This window comes from Panthera leo, chromosome C1, assembly GCF_018350215.1.
Source record: "Panthera leo isolate Ple1 chromosome C1, P.leo_Ple1_pat1.1, whole genome shotgun sequence".
NCBI classification, from domain to species: domain Eukaryota; kingdom Metazoa; phylum Chordata; class Mammalia; order Carnivora; family Felidae; genus Panthera; species Panthera leo.
In genome coordinates this window covers 177,963,493-177,983,705 of record NC_056686.1, presented here as the reverse complement: position 1 = coordinate 177,983,705, position 20,213 = coordinate 177,963,493, and the positions used below count along the sequence as shown (strand labels likewise).

Below are 20,213 nucleotides of genomic sequence, written 5' to 3'. Positions count from 1 at the left end.
AGTATTTCTGTTATTTTATTATTCTAATAATGTTTCCTAATTAAACCTTAACCTAGAAAGTAAAACCAGATAGTGATTAAAGGTTGCAGATAAGAGTATACAGAAGAGAAATGAAGCCGAAAGTTGAGAAAATTAAATACAAGACTCTGATAAGAGACCCAGATTGCATTATCACCTCCTTCTTGTTATAAGAGATGTTTCTTTGCTTTGTTTATTTTATCCTATCATAAATGCACCCATTGTTCTTGTAACCAGTAACGTGAATCGAGAAAAAATGTGCAGAGTATTATACTGAGCAACGGGAGTGAAGTTTTCTTCCATCTGTGTACTTGTCAGTAATAGCTGTCTAACTTAAGATTCTGAGATATAACTTATTCAGAGATAGAGAAATATTTTCAAAGTCATCATAATTTTAAAAAATGGTCTACAGGGGGCACCTGGGTGGCTCAATTGGGTAAGCACTGACTTCGGCTCAGGTCATGATCTCGCGGTTTGTGGATTCGAGCCCTGCGTGGGGCTCTGTACTGATAGCTCAGAGCCTGGAGCCTGTTTCGGATTCTGTGTCTCCCTCTCTCTCTGCTCCTCCCTTGCTCACATTCTGTCTCTCTCTCAAAAATAAACATTAAACCAACTTTTAAAAAGTGTTCTACAAAATTCTTTTGGGAACACTGCTTTTTTTTGTTTTTAGTTAGAAATTTTACTTCTATGGAGAGTACTGGATAATGAAAGAAGTGGGACATTGATATCAACATACATGCTTTATAAGCTATACCAGTGTACATATGTTTGAAAAATATTCTTATCTAAGTTTAGACTGATATATATACAAATATTAAAATAATCACAGTCATGTATACAAATATGTTCTTTGGTAATAAGATATGCATTCCACATAGTGTTTCTTCATATTTTATTTCACCTCCAATATTTCCCAATTTGAGATCTTTGGCAATTTAATAGAATTATCACACATATGATAGTTATGTATTATATAATAATAATATAATATAATTATAACCAGTTCATTAAACATATGCAACCAACTTCTTCAACTGAAGTTCTTGAAAGGGCTACTCTTTTTTTTTCTTTTAAATCAAAGAGTAGATCTATATAATAGAAACAGAAAGTGAACCAAATAATTTGGAAATAAACTGTTTCCCTACCAAACTGCTTCTTTTCTATAAAAATTGTTTATATAATGGTCAATAATAGAAAATGAATCATATAAAAGAGAGTGTTGGTCATGAATGGGTTCTGGAGGGGTTTTTTATTTCCCAAAACTACATTAAAAAATATTGTGGTATAAGCTGATGAGTATTTTTCTGGAAGAAGAACTTTATTTTTTAATTTTTTTTTAACGTTTATTTATTTTTGAGACAGAGAGAGACAAAGCATGAACGGGGGAGGGTCAGAGAGAGAGGGAGACACAGAATCTGAAACAGGCTCCAGGCTCTGAGCCATCAGCACAGAGCCTGACGCGGGGCTTGAACTCACAAACTGCGAGATCATGACCTGAGCCGAAGTCAGACACTTAACCGACTGAGCCACCCAGACACCCCAAGAACCTTATTTTTTAACCACTTCTCAGTTATATGATTCTCTAAAATTAAATACTAATCATATATAGAAAAGGATCTATAAGTCCACAGTGAAATAGGTAGTGAAATTAATGAGACTTCAGAAGACTTTTTGTACCCAGCTGTCATCATCATACTAAACTAAGGAAAAGAATAAATTTAAGATTTATTTCATCTGTGAATTAACATTTAGACTTTCATGTGTTTAAGATTCATGATAAATGATTTTAAAATCAGGAATCTACAACTGAAACAACTTTAGGGATGTGTATAGAAGTCAGGTTTTCAAATGGTTGAAATGATTGATTGTCACATCATGTGCACAATTTCAGAGATATAAAAATGACAGATCAACTGATCTAAATTTGTCTTAAATCTTCTTTGACAGAAAGTAGAATAAAAATAAATAACATTTAAGGATTGAACTGAAATCTTAGACGTTATATGGAGATGACCTATGTCTCCAGACAGATAACTTAATGCTTCTTAAATGTGCATTTTCACACAATGTAACTTGGTACAAAATAGTAATGCTCTTAATGTGTTTATATACAATGCAAATATATACTGCGCACCAAGATGAGGGCATTGTGTTGCAAGTCAATAAAAGCAGCAGCATCTAACCCTGTGCCTTCCAATCAGATGACAGTGGCAAGACAATATTTTATTAGAGAAATAGAACTTGTTAGAGAAATAGGTTACTGTTATGGAATGTAAGTCTATTAATGCCGTAGATTTATCTTCACATGTGTCATGTAAGATGCATTAGTACCCATTAGATGCAGGTAGAAGCAAAACATTAATGGAGCTATTGTTGATATCTTTTCACCGCAATATCCTCCCAGTCATGTGTGCAGTGCCTCCGAACAGAGCTTCCTTCTAAATGGTAGACCATTCTAAGTGATACGCAATTAAGAAATGTGCTATTCTACCGCATTAAAGCACAAGCCAAATGCACGTTATTAGCATCCATTTCCAGTACAACTTGACAAGTGAGAGAATGTGTGCAAGAAGGAAGTGATCACTTACTTTATAATAACAGTTTAAAAAAACGATACTTACTATCCATGTAGTCAGGCTAGAGAAGCTTTCTTTCAGTTCTTTGTAGTTATCTTGACAACTCGAGAAATAAGTTCATACTTAAAGAACATCGAATTTTAGGTTAGAAAACACTGGGTATGTCTTTCAGCATTAATTTCTAGTCCTCCAACATAGAAATAAAAAAATACCTATGTTGTAAGTATGATGGGAATTATTTAAACAGTTTGGTAAGAAGCAAGTACTTTGTAAATACTATTAACATTAGTACTAATACATAATTAAACAGCTGACCTAAAAAAGTATATTTGGTCATAAAATTAACATTGGCTTTTCCCACATTCACCAATGACATTGTTTCTCCCATCTATTTATGGAATCATATATCACAAATATATTAAAGATGTAAAGTCAAATATAAAACTCTTAAAAAATATTAAAAACTTCTAAATTATTAAGTTTCATTTACTTAAGGAAAAATCTTACATCAAAATTTCATAACAGTGATGGATTATGAAGAAAACACATTATGTTCTGCTTTAGACAAAATGATTTAGTTGTGTTTAAAGCACATAAGTCCTGGGGTGCCTGGGTGGCTCAGTTGGTTGAGCATTTGACTTCAGCTCAGGTCATGATCTCACTGTCTGTGAGTTCGAGCCCTGCATCAGGCTCTGTGCTGACAGCTCAGAGCCTGGAGCCTGCTTTGGATTCTGTGTCTCCCTCTGTCTCTGCCCCTCCCCTGCTCATGCTCTGTCTCTCTTTGTCTCAAAAATAAATAAAAACATTTAAAATAAATAAATAAAGCACGTAAGTCCTGTCTTATAAAATTTTCTAGTTTTCTGGAATTAGTGAATTTAGTTCACATATAAAAACTGGAAGAAAATTTAGGTGCACATGGGTGGTTCGGTCAGTTAAGCGTCAGACTCTTGGCTTCAGCTCAGATCATGGTCTCACGGTTCATGAAATCAAACCCCGTGTTGGGTTCTGTGCTGACAGCATGGAACCTGCTTGGGATTCTCTCTCCCTCCCTCTCTCTCTGCCCCTCCCCACTCACTCTCTCTGTCTCAAAATAAATAAACTTAAAAAAAAATTGAAAATTCATTAATGAGATGATTTACAATATACTTAACTAATGGATCCAAATATGTACATTTTATTATATCTATCCCGCTCTTCCATTAGGAGTGATTTCCCAATCCAGAGTGTTAGGGGCTGACATGTCACCAGTAATTGTCATCGTTTCTGACTCAGACTTCAGCAGCAAAGACCAAATCACATAAACTTGCCTCTGTTTTGTACACACTTCAGCAAATAATACCTATTCTATTACAGAGACCCTTGTAGATTACAGATCTCATTTAATCCTCATATTGTAACTGTCACATTACATATATAAAAAGGGTATAAAGAGGATCAGTGAGATGAGGCTTCACAAGGCTTCAAGGGTCAGAACCAGAATTTGAAATTACATTCCAACTCAAATCCAGAGTCCTGGCCATTACCCTAAAGCCGCTTGCGTCACTGCTAATCCCTAGACAATTGTCTATGCAAGGGGGAAAGGTGTCATTTTTAAAGATTCCATAACTCAGACAAAGAATGATCTAGCTCTGTGAGAGGGAAGAGCTAAATCACTCTGTCTACACTGGTGTATCATGTTAAACACTGTCCTTTGTACATCTAACAGATGCAACTATCTCTGTATGATATAATTAAACTTCCTTGGAAAGAGTTCAAAACCAGCTCACATTACACTGAATTTTGTAATATGGCAACTAACATTACATTAAATTTGACCAGGGTCATCATGTACTATGACAGCAAATGGAAGAAAATCACCTTGTAAGAAATCCTGTCTAACTGTAACATTTGTGTCCAAGAATATCAGAATTAAATTTGAAAGGTATTTCTAATATTTCCAATATTGTACTCAGGTTAAATACATTCTTCGTGGAGAGTAGTTAAGAGGCAAAATGTAAGGCTCTGATTGGTTAGCTACCTCAGTATTTCCCTCTACAAGCACAGCTGTGCTGTGAGCGTGTCCTTTCGTTCCTTAATTGGGGGGACTGGGGTAACTACCTGTGTGGAAAAGACACTATATCATATAACACTGCTGCATTAATTTCGATTTGAAAAGTAAAATAAGGCAAATGTCCATAAATAAGAACCTGAATAAATTGAGACATTCAACATGAAATTATACAAGCCAAATGAAGTAGATCTCCTTGTGTTTATTAGGTGAATGAAACAAGAAATAGGGGTGCCTGAGTGGCTCAATCGAGTAAGTGTCCGACTTCTGCTCAGGTCACCAACTCGCGGTATGTGAGTTGCAGAGCCGGCTTTGGATCCTGTGTCTCCCTCTCTCTCTCTGTCCCTCCCCTGCTTGCACTCTCTTTCTCTCAAAAGTAAATAAACATTAAAAAAAAATAAAGCAAGAAATGTAACAGTGTATATGGTTGAGAAACCATTTGCAAATCAAAAGGACACACATGCACGCACATATGAATACAGATAAATATATAAGATATTTATCTGTGTATTTATATGAGTGTGTATCCTTTTAATTCCTCTGTCTCGTCTATCTATCATCTATCTATCTATCTATCTATTCCATGGCATATTGATGTACTCAGCGCATTTTTAAATATGTCTCTATACATTTTATCTATGAGAGAGAGAGAAAATATGTCTGAATACATTTAGAAGGATTCTAAAAGACTAGTGGCAGCAGTTACCTTTATATAATGAGAAGACCTAGGAGCTGCGATGCCAGGATGACTCTATATCATCTCTTTATGTTTTGAATTGTTCATTGTGTATAGAGGTATGCATGCTCCCATATATATACTTATGTATACATTATATATCGTGCACATATGCATGCATGTGTGTGTCTATATATATATACATAGATGTGGTTTGTGTGTGAGAGAGAGGCCCCCAAAATACCACCTGCTGCCTACCTTTCTCTCTTTTTGTTCATATCACTTGAAAACCACAAATTTGACAACAAGATAATTGTTATTTGTTTCATGGTCTGATGAATTGAGTGGCTGATCTCCTGACCTGAAGCAACGGGAAATACAAAGGTGGTAAAAAATAAAGGCACAGTTACAGGCTGGGACCAGAATAAAGTACTGCCCACAGGAGGTGCTGAGACTAACAGCTGCTCGGGAGGAAACACCTGGGTAGAAGAAGCGAGAAGTTCAAACCACTGCCTGATGCTGAGGCGCTCCCTGATGTGCTCTAACCGTCACCTTCTTAGTGCCAGCTTTTTACTCCAGAATAAGTCTTGCCTTTTAAAAGGTTCACGGAGAACTTCTAGGTTATTCCAAAGTGATTTCACTATCTTTCCTGGTAAAAGTGTAAATAGCTCCACTCTTTCTGGAATGTGTTCATTAATGTGCTTAGCTATAGCATAATTTAGTATCATCTGTTGACTGTCAACTATGTATAAAGCATTTTGCTACATCCTTAGACTATACATAGACAAAGAATGACGTCCCTGAGCTGAAATTAAAGATCTTTGAAATCCAATATTATTTGACTAATCATTGTGCATGGAAAGCAAATCTTATATATGAGTGTCAGGATTTATAAAAACATAAATAAATAAGAGAGTTTGCTGTCTAACTCCAGCGCCCCCTGTAGCTCACCAAGCTCCAAGCAAAGAAGAGGGAGCTAAGTAAGGTGGTCTCTATACCATGACTCCTAAAAAGCTGAAACTGCCCTCAAACCCAGCTGTGGTAAAGCACCCAGGAAGCAACTAGCTACAAAAACCGCTCTCAAGAGCGCGCCCTCTACTGGACGGATGGAGAAACCTCATCATTACAGGCTTGGTACAGTGGCCCTCCCTGAAATTAGATCTTACCAGAAGTCCACTGGACTTCTGATTCCCTAACTTCCTTTCCAGGGTGTGGTGCGAGAAATTGCTTCAGACTGATCTGTGCTTCCTCAGTGTAGCTATTGGTTCTTTGCAGAAGGCAAGTGAGGCCTATCTGGTGAGCTGTTTTTGAAGACACCACCCTGTATGTTTATCCATGTCAAATGTGTAACAATTATGCTGAAGGCATCCAGCTAGCATGCTGCGCCCGTGGAGAATGTGCTTAAGAAACCACTATGATGGAACATATTTCATTCTTTAAACAAAATTCTTGGGGCGCCTGGGTGGCTCAGTCGGTTAAGCGGCCGACTTCAGCTCAGGTCACGATCTCCAGGTCCCTGAGTTCGAGCCCCGCCTCAGGCTCTGGACTGATGGCTCAGAGCCTGGAGCCTGTTTCAGATTCTGTATCTCCCTCTCTCTCTACCCCTCTCCCGTTCATGCTCTGTCTCTCTCTGTCTCAAAAATAAATAAACGTTGAAAAAAATTTAAAAAAATTCTCTTCTTTTTGTGAGCCCCATGGGGTCAAAAAGTACCTACGTATATGGTTGCAAGTGGAAACACACGGGACAGAAATCAGGTCTTGGCAGTTTTTCCATTTTCACTTGTGTGTGAATTTTTAATATAAATGTTGGGACCTAACGCATTAATGCAAGTCAAAATGAACAAGTCTTAGTAGTTCAACCCTATAACAATTATAAATAAACCCGTTAAATATTTTTGGACAATGCCAGCATTTGGATTTTCTTAAAACAAGTAAATTTTTTATTGACAGCAAGGAAAGAAAGAAAGAAAGAAAGAAAGAAAGAAAGAAAGAAAAAGAAAGGGAAAAAGAATTTATATACACTAAAAAATAAACTAGTTTTATGGTTATTAAATAATTTGTCATGGAAACATCTCTTCTCCTTTATCAGATGTACTAAAATTTAAAATATAGGGGCACCTGGGTGGCTCAGTTGGTTAAGGGTCCGACTTCAACTTCGGCTCAGGTCAGGATCTAATGGTTTGTGGGTTTGAGCCCCACATCAGCTCTGTGCTGACAGTTCAGAGCTTGGAGCCTGCTTCAGATCCTGTGTCTTCCCCTCTCTCTGCCCCTCCCCCAGTTGTGCTCTGTCTCTCTGTCTCTCTCAAAAATAAACATTAAAAAAAATTAAATATATACAATTGCACAATAATACATATATAATATTCAGCAACTAAATGCAATTTATAAACAGACATCTGAGATGGGGATGTTAGGATTGCAGAGAAAACTAGTCTATAGGGAGAAAGAATAATGGAAATAGCTAAAGTAACATTAAAGAAAAAAAAAAAAAAAAGATGCTGCTGCCCCAGAAAGATGAAATGAACCTCTGCCTCTCTGGATGGCTTTCTATTTATAGAGTTTAGTCCTTCCTGTAACTTGCCTTCTTCCTCCTCTAGAGCCCCACATCACATTCTCTCTTTTCTTACACCAGGCTAAATTTCTTTTTGTTACTCAAGAAATAAAAATAACTCTGGACAATAGAAAATGGAGACTCAGAGAAACTAAGTAACTTCTCCATGGATGCCCAGCTTGTAAATGTCAGGTCAAAGATTCCAACTCCCATATGCACAGTTACCCTGTCATAAAGCTTTGCCCTGCCCTCATATCAGAAGCTCTAATAGTAGCCAGTGAGGGGATTTTCAGTGCAATGCAAAGCAGTAAGCATAGAGGTGTAAAGAAGTCAATTAAACTCTCTTTAAGGCCTTGCAAATGTTTCTATTTAAATACTTTTAGCATGTTCCACATGTGAACCACAGCTTTTCACAAAGTAGTGTTATCAGATACAATCTGCATCTTTTCCTATGTTAGAATCACTGCTACGGAAATACCGCTATCTAATTTAGAATTTATGTAATAGAAAACCAAGGAAAAATTTTAAAGGTTGTGAATATTTATAATGCTTATAATGACAGGGAAAGTTGCATCAGAAAATAAGAGTTGCGGAATATTTACCCTACTGTGTGTGAGCTGGCTTTACTGCCGTTTCTGTGAAAGGAGAAGCCAGAGAAAATGACCAGCCTTATCTAACATGCTGACACAATTTTTTTTAAAGCCTCATTCCTTTAAACTATTGTTTCTAATGGTGTAATAAATGGAAATCCATTGCCATAGTTTATTGCAGTGTTTTCTTGCTAAGAGGGATTCCATGATCAAATAATATTGGAAAACCTGAGTTCAATAAAGTTAAATAGGTGTTTAGTTTTATTTGATGTTGTTTTGGTTTGATTTTACTGCAGGGCTCCTCAGAGCCTTTAATATGCAAATGTGCATTGTGAAGCTAAGTAGAGTTTATCCGAAGCCTTTCCCAAATTTATTTTATGACAGAAGCTTCTCCACTTCAGTTTTTCTTTTTCTTCTTTTTGGGGGAGTAGGGAAGAGGAGGAAGAAACACTTATGTAGAAGAAGCAACAAAATGGTTGAGAATATTAGTTCCCAAGAGACCTGCTCTGCCACTGACACAAGTAAGTTGGGTAACAAACAAACAAAACCAAAGGAAACCAAAACCAAACCCAAAAAGAAACAAAAAAAAACAAAAAACCCCACCTAAAACAGAGCAGTTTCACTCCAAACTGATTCAAGCTTCTGGTTCCACCTTGCCTCCAGAGACTCAAAGTCATGGAGTAACGACTCCGCATCAGTGCGTTTTTTAATTCCCCAGGTGATCACAAGGTACGGTCATGACTGGGGCCCATTGCCATAAGAGGAAATACACTATTTCTCTAGCACTGTAATTATAAATCTAAACATAAACTATGAAAAATAATTAAGGGCACTGGAATCAATAAGGCATAGGAAAAGTTACATTATAAAATTATTTCTTTAAATCATGGCTTGTTATATATGCATCATTAAATAATTACAGCAAAGGGTGGAAAAATAGCAAATTTACTCTTGGTTAAAAAAAAATTCTGCCTGAAATGAAGATGACATCTCGGAAACATTGTGAATAGCATTTGATCTACAAATTAAACACGTGATGTATTAATATACTTGTTATTGATAATATAACATGTACTTTTTATAATAATAAATTTTAAATAGCTGAGGAAAAGCTATTGAAAGCTAAGGATATAATGATTTGTGTCTATATAATCGAGGTAGGCTAGAAAATAAGGTTTTGGGTTAGATATGAAAATGATACCATATTTCATTATTAATAATCAACATATTGTACACTCTAATATCACACATATATATCTTGGATATCATTAATTACTTTTAATTACATATTTTATATAAATTATTATATATAAATGTATACCTGATTATATACACATATTTATGTGTTCATTCATTCTGTATAGAGATTCACCCCACGGCCATTACCATTAAATCATATATTATATTTCCCTTAATTTTCAGAAGAACCCTTGGAGGTAGATATTACTATTACCTATATTTTACAAATGAGAAAACTGTTCACAGTCATGAAGCTACTAAGTCAGACATAGTAGAAGTTTACTGCATATTTGGTGAACATATGCATAAAGAAATTCAATACTTAATGGTAGATATAGAGACAGACATGAATGAAAGCTCATCTGTACACTGAGTATAAGCCTTTACGTTTTTTAAAAAAATGTTTAAGTAATCTATACACACGGCATGGGGCTCAAACTCACGACCACTGAGCCAGGCAAGCATCCCCCCACCCCCCACCTCTCTTTTTAATTTTTATTTTTTTGAGTGTAAGCCTCTATCTTGTCTTAGAACCTTCTCTGCCAAAAGTCCTGTGAAAACCGAGGAAGAATCCATATATCCTTTCATTTGTTATATAGGTGTAGGTAGTACCTTAGTTCTTAAACAAGGAAGAATATTAAAATACAGATTCCATGGTCCAACTCCAAACTGAATTAACATCCTGCTAGTGAGACCTGGAATTTGTGTATTATTTATTTGTTTATTTATTTTTAATGTTTACTTATTTTTGAGAGAGAGAGAGAGACCACGGGGTGAGGGCAGAGAGAGAGAGAGAGACACAGAATCTGAAGCAGGCTCCAGGCTCTGAGCTGTCAGCACAGAGCCTGATGCAGGACTTGAACCCACGAACCAGGAGATCATGACCTGAACCAGTTGGACTCTTCACCGGCTGAACCACTCAGGCGCCCCTGGAATTTGTCTCCTTTTAAACAGCTTCTTAAGTAATTCATATGAGGTAATTAATAAGAATTGCAAGTATGAAATTTAATGTTTGGGTCTTACTGGTACTCCATAGGAAGGGCAAAGCAGCTGCATGGACAGAATGAATATGTTCCTAGTTAGTTTCCTTTCATAGAAGCTACGAGGTAGTAGTCATACCAGCAAGAAATGGTGATTTAAGTTTTGGGCTCTGACAGACAAAACTGTGCTGAGTCCCAGCTGTGCCATTGACCGAGTTTGTTACAGTGGACAAGCCCCTTGATGCTTTAAAAGCGATATGCCATTTTGGTTCTGGCACCTGGGTGACTCAGTGGGTTAAGTGCCCAACTCTTGATTTTGGCTCACATCATGATTTCAGGGTTCCTGACATCCAGTCCCATGCTGTGCTCTGTGCTGACAGCGTGGAGGTTGCTTGAGATTCTCTCCCTCCCTCTCTCCCCCTTCCCTCCCCCCTCTCAAAACAAATAAATATTTAAAAAAGAAGCTATGTGCTTTTCTATAAAATGGAGATAAAGGAATGTCTTATCTCATAGGGGTTTTGCGGAGGCTTAAAAATGTGTTTCCTCCTGAAGGAAACAATGTCTGACACTTAATAAGCATACTATATATCTCACCATCATTGAAACATCAGAAAGTGTTAGAGATCGAAAGGAGATAGAGCTCTGATTGGCAGTATGTCTTGTTTTCCCAGATTTACTCATTTATCTTAAATGTTTCTTGTTCTGGAATAACTTTTTCTCCCTTCCCCCACCTGCACCCCCATTAAAATAAGTAATCGCACCATTCTTAACAATGCCCTTTCCATGTAAGGGGAGAAAAAACTTTTAAAAAAATCTCTATGGAAAAAAAAATTCTGTTCTGTTTGTACTTAAAAATATGATAACTTGACTCTCACCCTCTGAGTCAATTCTAGAGTGTGTGTGCCATAAATAAACTGTTTTAGCTCAGGGATATTGAAAGTAAATATTCCGTACTCTTTGAAAATAAGAAATTTTGCAAATGCATGACAAGATTGGATTGTGTACCTAGTATTCATATAATGTACGATGCAAAATACAATTTGTAGACCTAGTTTTAAATTCAGTTCTAATAAGGAAACCGATTTGACCTGTTGGGGGAAAAGTTGAAGCACTAATCCAATCACTAATCCAATCTTCATTGCCATAAAATGTAATTCCTGTCTATTTCTTTGGTACTAATGATGAGGCTAAATAACGTATATATTTGTATTTACATGTTCAGCGATCCTATGCTCTGTGCAGTGAGTGATGTTCTTCTGCCACTTGGTGGTGCCTGCCAGTTTCAGAATTTGTTTCTTGGTGGCACTTTAACACTAAGTACAAAGCAAGCTAAACAAAATCACAGCATTCCTATTGGAAAGGCTTTGCCTGAAACTGTTTAGTAATTTAAAGAATCTCTGTGCAAGTAACTGCATTTGTTAACCAGTCACAACCAGTAATTAACTCCTTTGGAGTTTTAAGTTACTTTGGGCAAAATGTCTTAGGAAGAGTACGTATTAGTAGAAAGCATGCCAAAAATTTACTTAGCAGAGAATTCAATAACAGTTCTACTCTGCTAAGAGGTGCTGTAAAATTCTACTTATACAGCCAAGTACTGAATTCCTAGCAGGTCCCGTGTCATTATCATAATTACTGCATAAACACTTTTAAGGACTTTGCCTTTAGTTTTAAGCATGACTTATTTTCATAAGCCTGATTAGTTACCACACCAGCCTTGCTATGGAAAATGACATGTCCTCACTCTAAACTGGGAGTTGTTAAATCTTGATCTACATTAAGTGTATATTTATGTTGCCTTTTCTGCTGAAAGGGTGCAGCGAAAGACATCCCTGATTCCTTGTTTTTGCAATATCTGCTGGCAGCTGTAGCTAATGGGCATTCCGTTTCCTTAAAGAATTTAGCTGCGCTGTCTGGAAGCCGATTTTCTGATGCCTCCAACGTCTGGTCTAATTGATCTGTTTTAATGGAGTCTTTGTCGGTGAGAAGCGAGATGCCACCGACTAGAATGCTGGGATCTGCTACTTAATTGCTAGGCGTGAGAGACACTGAGGCTCAGAAATCTTTGGAAGTGGGCGAGGGTTGGGGGGTAATCTTGGGGCGGAGGCGGAGATGTAAGATAAAGGGATGGGTTTCACACAGGAAAAAAGATGAGATTTCTTTGAGGCTCTGAGGTGCTGCACGATCACATCTCTCAAAGGAGAAGTTAAAAAGCAAGGAAGTGGGAGGAGGTTGGAGGTTAAGGTACTTAAAAGGATAGCTCGGGCACAATTTGTTTTTCTGACGGTGCCTGCCAAAGATAGATAGTCCCTGCTTTCAAAGTGTACTGATGCCTCTTTTAAGTGATTGGGGATGGACGCTAATTGCCTGTGAGATACTATCAAACACGCTCTTCTAAATTCGGGGAACCAGAAGGAGAGGGGGAAAGGCGAGATTCTAAAAGAGAGAAACAGAGATGAGGGCAAAGAAAGAAAGAAAGAAAGGGAGGAAGGTTGGAAGGAAGGATGGAAGAAAGGAAGGAAGGGAAAAAAAAGAAAGGGAAGGAAGGGAAGGAGGAAGGAAGGAAGGAAGGAAGGAAGGAAGGAAGGGAGGTAAAAAGGAAGGTGGGAGGAGGCAGAGAAGAGAAAGAGGAAAGAAGGAGGGAGGGAGAGAGAAAGAGGGAGGGTGCTGCGAGAAAAAAAAAAAAAAAGAAAAAAAAATCCTGAATCACTAAACAATCACACAGAAAAGAAAATTCTTCCTTGTAGGTCATCCAAAACACTGTGACCGCAATAACGACCCGGGTCACGACGGAAAAATCTTCCTCTCCATCCACGTCCCGGGAAGCTCTCGGTCCGGTTACTAGCGACTAAAATACCATTAGGCTAAAGAGTGTCTAACTGCGTGAAGAATGCAGCAGGCGGAAGGCGGGTCCCGCTACGCCTTTGCTCAGCGCCGGCTGGAGCGAAAGAAAGAAGGGCACCGAGCGAGATAGTCCAGTCGAGTTAGACCTTCTCGCCTCCCCGGGTCGCCGGCGATGGGGCGGAGAGATCCGCTAGAGCGCGCAGGGCCGCTCCCCGCGCCGCCCGAGCGAGCCGCTCTTCTGGGAAGCCGCTTCCCGGGGGCTGCGCCCGCAACCCACCCGTTGCTGCCGCGGAGGAGCCCTCCCCGCCTCTCCCCGACCACTTGTGCGGAGCCAATCTGACCTCCGGAACACACTTCCCCGCGCCTCCTGGGCAGCCGCACTAACACGCTCCCGGCTGGAGAGGAGCGAGTAACGAGAAGGCTCCAGAGTCTGGGCTCCCCGGGCTGCGTCGGAGCTGCAGGGGGCCAGGGAGGGGAGGGAGAGAGGGAGAGAGAAGGAAGAGGAGAGGGAGCCTGCAAGGCTGGCTGAGTCAGCTTGGCGAGCAGCCTCCGGGTCGCAGGCTCCGGGGGAAACTGCTGCTGCTTCCAGGCCGGCCAGAGCTGTTCTCACACCACCGCCTCTCACCCTCTCCTGGTCTCTGCCACCTCCCCAGAGAAAGGTTCCTGGGCTCGCGCGGCGATTTCCCCAGCTTGAATCCGGATACAGGCGGCGCGCTCCCGCACGCAGGAGCGCGGGGCGCCAGCAGGACACCCTCTCCTCTGGGCCCGCTCTCCCCTCTCTGCCCTGCTGCTCCCGCTTCTCCGCCACCTCAGCCCTCGCCGGCCGCAGCTCAGAGAGACGCCACCCAGCCGCGGCTGGCACTCGCAGCCCGGGGTCACGCACTGACGAGGGGAGCTAGATCGGGGAGCCCTAGACCGGACCCAAAGCTCAGGGGTGGGGGGGGGGGTCGTGGGGCGGAAAGTGAAAGGGCAGGTGGTATATAAAGCTGTGAGAGTCGCCCACTCTGGAGCCCGCGCTTCTCCCCCGAGCCATCCCCGCCTAGCCGCACTCGGGCCAGCGCCTGGCGAGCTGGCCCATCTGTGGCATCCGCCGTCGCCTCCTCCTTGCACCTCCTCGCCAACCCCTCCCTCGCGGGACCTGCATCCCGCTCCGCCAATCAGCGCCCGCCTGCCTCTTCCCACGTGATCTCGGGCGGGCTAAGGACCTGCTGCTTCCCAAACGCCAGAGGGATGCGGGCGGCAGAGCGCGAGAGGCGGCTGCGGGGCTGTGGGGCGCTTTGACTCTCCTTCCACGCAGCCTCCTTGGACTCCTCTCCTCCGCCCTCCGGACTCCGGTCTCCTCGTGGTCCCCTGGCTTCCCAGATCCCCCTCCTTATGGCAGCAGCCCCCCGAGTCTCCGGCGCAGCTTCTCGGCGGACGACCCTCTCGCTCCCGGGGCTGGGCCGGGTCACTGGATGTTGCTGAAACTCCGGAGACCATGCGCGGGTTTGGCTGCTGCTTCCCCGTCGGGTGCCACTGCCGCCGCCGCCGCCTCTGCTGCCGCCGTCCGCGGGATGCCCAGTAGCCCGCTGCCCGGCCCCCGCGATCGCGTGTTCTTCGGAAGCCGTTTGCTACTGCAGAGTTGCGCGAACTAGTCATGGTGCTGTGGGAGTCCCCGCGGCAGTGCAGCAGCTGGACACTCTGCGAGGGCTTCTGCTGGCTGCTGCTGCTGCCGGTGATGCTACTCATCGTAGCCCGCCCGGTGAAGCTCGCGGCTTTCCCTACCTCCTTAAGTGACTGCCAAACGCCCACCGGTTGGAACTGCTCTGGTAAGTCCACAACCCCAGCGCCCGACCCCCTTCGGCCCCGCAGAGGGGACGCGTTTCCAGCGCATACCAAGCCCACCTTAGTGCGTCTCCTCAGCCCCGTGCCTCTTACTGCCCCAAACCTCTCGGACGACCGACCTCCACCCCGAGGAGCACTGGGAACCTTCCAGGCCGCTGCGGAAGCTGGGGCGAGGGGGTGGGGGGTGGGTGACGGGGTCTGGGGTGGGCAAAAAGTACACGTGTAGGAACCTTTTGCATCCTTGCCCTTAGAGCGGCGGATATTTTAAGAAATACTGGACGGGATGGTTTTGTGGATCCACCGAAATGAGCACCAGTCCTTGGGGGCTGGGGGGGTGGTGGGGTGGGGTGCGGGGTGGGGACTAAAACAGAACATTTCCATCATGAAAGGAAAAAGTCTGGCTAAAACGAGCGAGAAATAACTTTATGGGAAGGAACAAGCGAGAAAGCGATAAATCCAATAGTGACTGCAGGGGAAACACTGATTTCTGGCAAAAGTGCCATGGGGTGCCCTGGTCTTGCTTTCAAGATCAGGTCACACGGATTCTAAAGGAGCTTGGGGTTTAAGAGAATCATTATCTCTCTCTGTCTTCCCCTTTCTCTCTCCCTTTCCCTCTCTCCGTCTCTTCCTCTCTCCCACATCCTCCTTCAAAGACGTGTTTTTGCAGCCCAGAGATGCTTCTCTCTTGCCTCCCCAAGCTCCTGATGGGGAAGGAAGTTGAGAAAAGAATCAGTCGTCGGTCTCCCAGGCCTGGGTGGGCATAGCCGAGGCAGGCAGGCTCCTGCGGGCGGGCGGAACCGACCCGGGCGGACGCGGACTCCATTTCTGGGCAAGCTTCCTCCGAGTGGGTCCGGCGCTCTTCTTGCTTGCCGGGGTCCCTTCAGAGTCTGAACGCGAGAGCTTGGCAGGCTTTGCTCAGCCGAAGCCTCCTAAGTACATAGGGCCCGAGGATGGGAGTTGCTGTACTCCTGGCTGGCTTTGCATTTCAGTGTGACAGCCCAGAGTATACCCGGGTGGGATTGTGGTGTGATTTCATTGGCATTTTAAATTGCATTCACATGCCTGGGTATTGTCCCCTAGGTCTGGTCTGTTCTAGTTTTAGCAAGCGTGCATGTAATTTTTCATCTTCTGTAAATATAATTCTGCTGTAGTTAAATCTGGCTCTGAACAAAGTGGCTTCCAGGGATGTATATAAGCTGAAGTGTGTGTAACTTTGGAGAGGTGGGAATGGCCAACTGTAACTCATAGGATGAAAGAACATGTAGTCCTAGGTTGTTACTGCCATGAGGAACATTATCATGCATCATGATAGTTTGTGCTTTTTTTAAAGACAGGTTGAGATTTGTACCCTGTTAGATTTGGGTCAATAGATTGCCTTTGTTCTGTTTTCGGCAATTTCTAACTTTGGTATTTTTATAAAATTTAGCATGTCTTCTTTAACTTATTCCTGGTTCATGGGCGCACGTATGTTATTTTTGAAAAGCTAAGTTCCAGTTTTCAGGTGTCTCATCACTTTTTTAGGTGCTTTATCATAGGGCTATGAAACAACCTGTGCTTGAAATGAATGGTCACAGCTTTGTAGACCAACATGCCTGGTTTGCTTCATCCCAAGTACAGTATCGCTTTAGGAAATAACTAACTTAAATGGGAAATTGAGGTTGGCAATCAAGAGATGTACTATGAGCCGGATATCTTAAGGAGATTTGCAGAGACTAAAGAGAATAAACTTGTTTTCAAGGCAGATTTTCAAGAACCTGGCACCCCCCTCCACCCTGTTAACTTAGAGGTGATCAATCTTCATTTGAGCCAGACAGACCATCACAGAAAACACTGTGCCTGTTTATCTTTATTATTGGGGCTTTGTTTCCTCTTTGTCTGGAGAAATTCCAAATAAGGGGTTGCTTCAGACCTTAAGGCAAAAGAATGATTAAGGATGGAAAAATGGTAAAATGACATTCAGAGACCATCAACAGCTTTTTTCTAAAATGTAGGCTTGGGGGGGGCGGTCATAAACTGTACTCTACTTAATGAGAAAAAAAAAATAAGGAAGCTGGGGATCAAGTTATAAACCTTCATTCACTGCTGCCAGTATTAACTCTGGCTAAAATAAAATAGCACAATCAAAAGAGAATATTAAAAGATAATTCACTAAAAAAGAATTGTGAAAAAAAAGAAATGAATATTGATCACTTAACTAGATTTTGGAGGTTATCAGTAGAGAATGACCTTGCAGTACAGCTGTGGTTAATGGAATAAAAATTTAGAGCAATTCTTTTAAAGCTGCAAGATAGTGCTTTTGTTGTGGTTGTTTTTAAAATCTGTAACATCTTTAAATGACTGGAATATTTTCTTTAAATTTGAGGTTATGATGACAGAGAAAACGATCTCTTCCTCTGTGACACCAACACCTGTAAATTTGATGGGGAATGTTTAAGAATTGGAGACACTGTGACTTGCGTCTGTCAGTTCAAGGTAAGAAGTCTGATATTTGCATCTTCTTCTTCATTGATGAGACTACAAAGAAGGGATCTCCCTTTACAAACCATCACTTGGCAATTTATAGCTGTGCAAGCTAAGAGGAAAGCTGGCACCAAGCAAAAGTGTTGTCCTGCCAAGAGAGCCAACGGATGTCAAAAAGACATAGCTTTTTGGAGAAACGTGTATGCCAGAGTTATAAATGCCACTGGAGGTAGAAAGGTTCAGGTTGTTCCTTTGATGTGTCAGAAGCAAATTAGGTTTATGTGTCCCATCGAGCAAGAATTTTATAATTCAACAACTGCTGGGGATAGTAGCTACAACAATCAATGGATAAGAAGTGTAGATTTGTACTTTTGTTCTTTTTGATTGGGGCTGTCATTTCTTTTTTTTTATCGTACTGTTCTGTTTTAATGGCCTTGGGTCTTATGATCCTGGCAATCCAGTTAAGTTTTTAAATAAACTCCTTATTAGCGTGACTTCAGAACTACTGTGCTAGTTTTGGAAATCTTGGAACTTACTAATATATATCAACTTTTCATGGGTATCACGTTGAATTACAGCTGGATCTCCCAAGAACCCCAAAGAGTGCAAATAGCTGCAGGCTATTTTATGAATGTTAGGAAGATGGAGTTTGCCTCATGTTAAAAGAATAAATAAAATAATTTGTTTGTAAGTAGAATGGGAGACTGTAGCACTTGTATCATCAAAACTACATTATGCGTATCTATTGAAGATAGAACTCATGTCATTATTACAGCCATCATCTACCAAATGCTTTATACCACGTAAATTATAAGCCCTCTTTTCTCTCAGAATGTTTATATAAGCATATGTACCCTCAACTACCACAGCTATTGTATTAATGTCTTATATTCGCCTTTGAGTGTTGCTGAATTACTTTTGTAAGTACACATGAAATCTAACATAAGGTTCAACCAAGAACCTTTTGTGCAAAAACAAAACTATATAAGTGAGATCAGGTAAAACTTTTCCAAGACTGGGTAAGCAAAACTAAAAAAATAAGAAAAAAAATGTTACAGAACAAATGAAAACATTAAAGTGAAATTCAGGTCTAAAAACTTGTTATAGTATGCAATATTTAGAATTGTTGATGAAATTAAATATTTTGAATTGAATTCGACCTCCCAGTGAAAGAGATAAGGGAATTCAGATTTAAATATAGTTTGAATGGTTTGTAGATAAGTTAAAAGCTTCTTGCAAATTATTTTCTTCTTTCTAAGAAAAGCAATAAAACAACTAATATTTGCAAAGTGCACCACCTCCTGGTGGGTGAATATTGCTGTGACCACACTACAGTCTTTCAGACCATACTATAGTGTTAGAAACATATTTGTGCATATTTAATATGCACGTGACACGAACCTCTAAGGTCTCCAGCTGCACTGAACAATGTAATTATGTTTTTTCAATGAACTACATGGGAGAGGTAGAGCATGAAAACTCTCCAATTCATACTTTCCCCAAATGTTAACTCAGGGAAAAGTACATTTGGATAAATCAGTAATTAAAGGCCCAAAGGATTTTGTGGATTTTCCCCCTTACAGTTTGTGATTCCCATAAATTGGTCTTACTTGCATGACCCAGGGTAGGCATAAGAAGTGAATTCATGAAGAGTATAAAATGAACCAAAAAGAACGTTCGTCAAAGGAAAAACCATAATTCTAACAAGATTTCGACAAGAGAAAAATAATGGAGTTCACAAAATTCTAAATGGGTGCATGCTACTACAAGGAAATGTATAGTTTTCTTATTAAAGAAACTGTATTCAGTTTTCAGGTTCCACAAAGGGTTTTGGTAAAACTTTTTATCAACAAAAATATTTGTGCTTTTCATGTTTTGGTCAGCCAGTTACATTTGTCATTAATTTAAATAATTGTTCAGTGGAATTGATTGGGGAGAGGGCAATGAAAACAAGTTTGAATAAGAAAATAAATGTGTTTTTTTAATGCCTATAGTATTTAAATTTACTACTAGATTTTACTGCTATAAGCTTATGCTTTGTGATAGATGTCAGTCTGTCAAGAGAAAATAAACATTCCCTTCATGGAAAATTTAGACTCTACACATACTAAGACTGTAGAGTGGCTGATTTAGGTTCAAGATCAAAGAAAATGCACAAGTTGTGCAAAGAATAATAAGATATTTTAGGCTAAGAGTATCTTGATTCATTCCTTTCTAGTACATTCCAATGAATTTGAGGTTTTGGGGTGTGTGTGTGTGTGTGTGTGTTTTCCCTCCATATAAGGGAGATGTCTTGATAATCTGTTTTCCTATATCCTAGTCTAAACTAGCTGAGGTTATCTACTCCTAGTCTCCTGTGTTTATGGATACAGTCACAAATTCTTTCATTCAAATTAGAATGTGAACGATGG

At 40.6% G+C, this 20,213-nt stretch overlaps 1 protein-coding gene across 5 annotated transcripts in view; it reads left to right on the top strand.

Annotated features, from left to right (window-relative positions):
- Positions 1–15,154: 15,154 nt before the first annotated feature.
- Positions 15,155–20,213, top strand: part of TMEFF2 (transmembrane protein with EGF like and two follistatin like domains 2) — a 238,786-nt gene continuing 233,727 nt past the window's right edge. For all 5 annotated transcript variants that reach the window (XM_042949522.1, XM_042949521.1, XM_042949519.1 and 2 more), the window contains exons 1-2: positions 15,155–15,326; positions 17,705–17,814. In XM_042949522.1, coding sequence (XP_042805456.1) covers positions 15,155–15,326; positions 17,705–17,814 — 282 coding nt within the window. The remainder of the gene's footprint in view (positions 15,327–17,704; positions 17,815–20,213) is intronic.